Source organism: Rhopalosiphum padi, chromosome 3, assembly GCF_020882245.1.
Source record: "Rhopalosiphum padi isolate XX-2018 chromosome 3, ASM2088224v1, whole genome shotgun sequence".
In the NCBI taxonomy this organism is placed as follows: Eukaryota; Metazoa; Arthropoda; class Insecta; order Hemiptera; family Aphididae; genus Rhopalosiphum; species Rhopalosiphum padi.
The window spans coordinates 81,256,893-81,259,723 of record NC_083599.1 but is presented as its reverse complement, the minus strand read 5'-3'; the positions used below and the strand labels follow the sequence as shown (position 1 = coordinate 81,259,723).

At 34.7% G+C, this 2,831-nt stretch overlaps 1 protein-coding gene across 1 annotated transcript; it reads left to right on the top strand.

Annotated features, from left to right (window-relative positions):
• Positions 1-559: 559 nt before the first annotated feature.
• On the top strand, positions 560-2,475 carry LOC132926148 (uncharacterized). The gene is made up of 5 exons (XM_060990486.1): positions 560-568; positions 674-818; positions 1,746-1,901; positions 1,973-2,142; positions 2,211-2,475. Exons 1-5 carry the CDS (start codon positions 560-562, stop codon positions 2,460-2,462), a joined length of 732 nt encoding a protein of 243 aa, XP_060846469.1. The 3' UTR covers positions 2,463-2,475.
• Positions 2,476-2,831: the final 356 nt, after the last annotated feature.

Here is a 2,831-nt window from a genome sequence, read left to right as displayed (position 1 = left end):
ATGAGATAAAATTGATGTAAATAAATCTTCAAAACCCTGCCATTCCGTTATAAGTCCAGAAAACGTCGGAAATTTTCGTTTTGGAAGTTGATAATTTGACAAGTTTCCAAAACCACCTGACTGATTTTGCACTGATCGAGAATTGGACGTTTCGATAATGGGTGACAATGACAAACTATACACATCCGCGAATGCCGCCAACTCGTAATAGAGATTGTCAAAATCAGCAGAGAGTTTAAGGCTTGTTGAGTTATCTAAAACTTCAACTGGGGCTAATCTTTTACCAACAGCATTTTCCATAACTTGGATATCATCCTCTGTGGTCTGACGAAAATCGTTCAGCTCCAATAGCATAGTACAGATTTTAGCTCGTTTGCCAGGATTATGTTTGTCGGCCTTAAAATCACCCGCTGCAACGACAAACGAAGTGATTTTAGCAATGGCACGGACGACCCGTGCTTTTGCATCGACATACGTGATTGAAGATTCTGGAGCCATCATGACAAAAAAAACAAAATCGACGTAGTATTGTAACTCGACGAACAGAAACAAGAGTACTATGACACTAGTAAGTAGTACTTTAAGATAGCTACAATATCGTGGTGTAGATTAAATTTATATCTATGATAATAACGAGACAAAAGGTATTGGACATGTATTATTTTCGGTCAAGGTTTGTTGTTACGATTCGGCTCGAAGGACCAAAAAATGTAAGCGCCCAACACAATGGGCTATCGAAGGACCACTCGGAGAATGTCCGAGAACAATAAGAGCCAAAAAACGGTCAACCCTAAATCACAACGCCGACTTAGTGGCGGGTAGGCAACCAAATATGTTAGCGCCTTATAAATTGCAAGTAGGCAATTTTGCGCACGACGATGACAACTGAGGAACGGGAAGAGATCTATATATATATATAAGGGAAATAGGATGATGCAAGTTAGTTAAATGGGGCCGAGGGGCCCTGTGGTCGATCCGGTCTGGTGCAATAACCACAGGGGGGAACTATCAATATTGGGACAACTTAAAACTACTTATAACTAAGGCAGATGCTGGCGGGTTGGTGACTGGTGGGCTGATACTGGTACGACTGGACGACCGGGGCGGCCTCTCACACAACCCACAATGGGTGCTGGCGGACTTACGCGGAAGAACTCTCTCGGTGGTGATGCGGAGTTGAGCACAGCGACACACAGCAATCGGTAGACGCTGGCTATGTTGATCGTAGGTATGAGGTAATATATAAAAAAAGTGACTTACGAGAGACAGTTGTGAAGTATAAAATAGTATTTATTGTCCTTTCACAATATAGGGACTCAGTATAACAATGTGTGAGTATTAAGGCTCACTGCCTTATAATAATACAAACGATTGCGCTCAATGCGATTTAAAAACAGTATAAAAACAAACCGCTGCAATAGCGGGAACAAAATGTTTGAAAAAACGACAAAGTAGTGAATAATAATAATAATAAGGGCGTTGGCCGCAAAACAATAATAATAACAATAATAATAATTTTCAAATGATATGAAAAAAAAAACAGCGATAAATGATAATAAACATATGTGGCAAATATCGACCAATAATTGTTCGACAGAAAATAATATATATATACAAAGAGAATAAATAACAGATAGTATATAATATTATAATAATTAACAATTAAAACATATATAACGGAGTGGAGTGAAGGAGACGGGAGAGAAGTAATTAAGACGGTGTCATCGTCGCGCAGAAGCGATAAGCAAAATGTTTGGCGCGAACACCAATTTATACCAGTGTAAAAAGTTCGGAATACAGAAAACGTATGAAGTTAATGCCAACGTTACCTAAAAAGCTGTCTGAATTAGATATTGAAGGTGATTGGCGAACAACGAATGATGGAAAAGATTTTCTATTAGGTATTTATACGAAATTATTTAAACGATTGAATTATATAAACTATTACTATTAATAATATTATTACCTACAGGATGTGATGGTACGGATAATAAAATCGTTTTATTTGGTACCGAAGGATTTTTACGACGTCTTTGTTCTGGTAATACAGTTTTTATGGATGGCATATTTAAGTCAGCACCAAAATTATTTACACAAATGTATACCTTACACTGCTTTGTTATAGGAGTGATAATACCTCTAGTAATTATAATATAATTTTATAATTTAGTAAAATACCAAGTATTATATGTTAAAATATATTTGTTTAGGCTTACGCATTGTTGCCCAATAAAAGTACATTGACATATTCGAGAATGTTTAAAATAATAAAAGAAGCGGCACTAAGAAATGGATTAGAGTTTAAACCTGCTTGTTTCCAAATAGATTTTGAAATTGGAATGATCGTCTCCATTCGGCAGTGCTTTGGTTCTGATACACCCATAAAAGGGTGTTTATTTCACTTTGGGCCAAATATTTTTATTTTAATCAAAGAGCTAAAAATCCAACAAACAAACTTCTAGCTTGACCTAATAGCACAAAAGAAATGCAATAGACCACAAAAGATGAAAACTAAATTTAGAAAATTAGAAGAAAGGTTATCATTTGCAAAAGATAGGTAAAGCGTTTATGATATATTATAATACATTTTTATCTAACATTTTAAATTATAATTTTAGGTTACAGAATGGTACGATTTGTATTTTGGAATTTTTTTTTTTTTTTTTATTTAAAAATCTTTATTAGATATAATACATTAACATTATATATATATATAATATAAATACAAATAAAGATTTTAATATATCTACTCCTTTAAGCAAGCTTGTGGTGGAGCAGAGAGTTTAACAATGGAAATAAATAAATAAGATACTTCATTTCATATCAGAGAC

Bases quoted from the DNA above. Each gene is read 5' to 3' on its own strand.
- LOC132926148 (XM_060990486.1), top strand. The intron at 819-1,745 runs GTAGGCAACCAA...AGAAGCGATAAG, and splicing joins CAACGCCGACTTAGTGGCGG to CAAAATGTTTGGCGCGAACA. The intron at 1,902-1,972 runs GTATTTATACGA...TATTACCTACAG, and splicing joins TGGAAAAGATTTTCTATTAG to GATGTGATGGTACGGATAAT.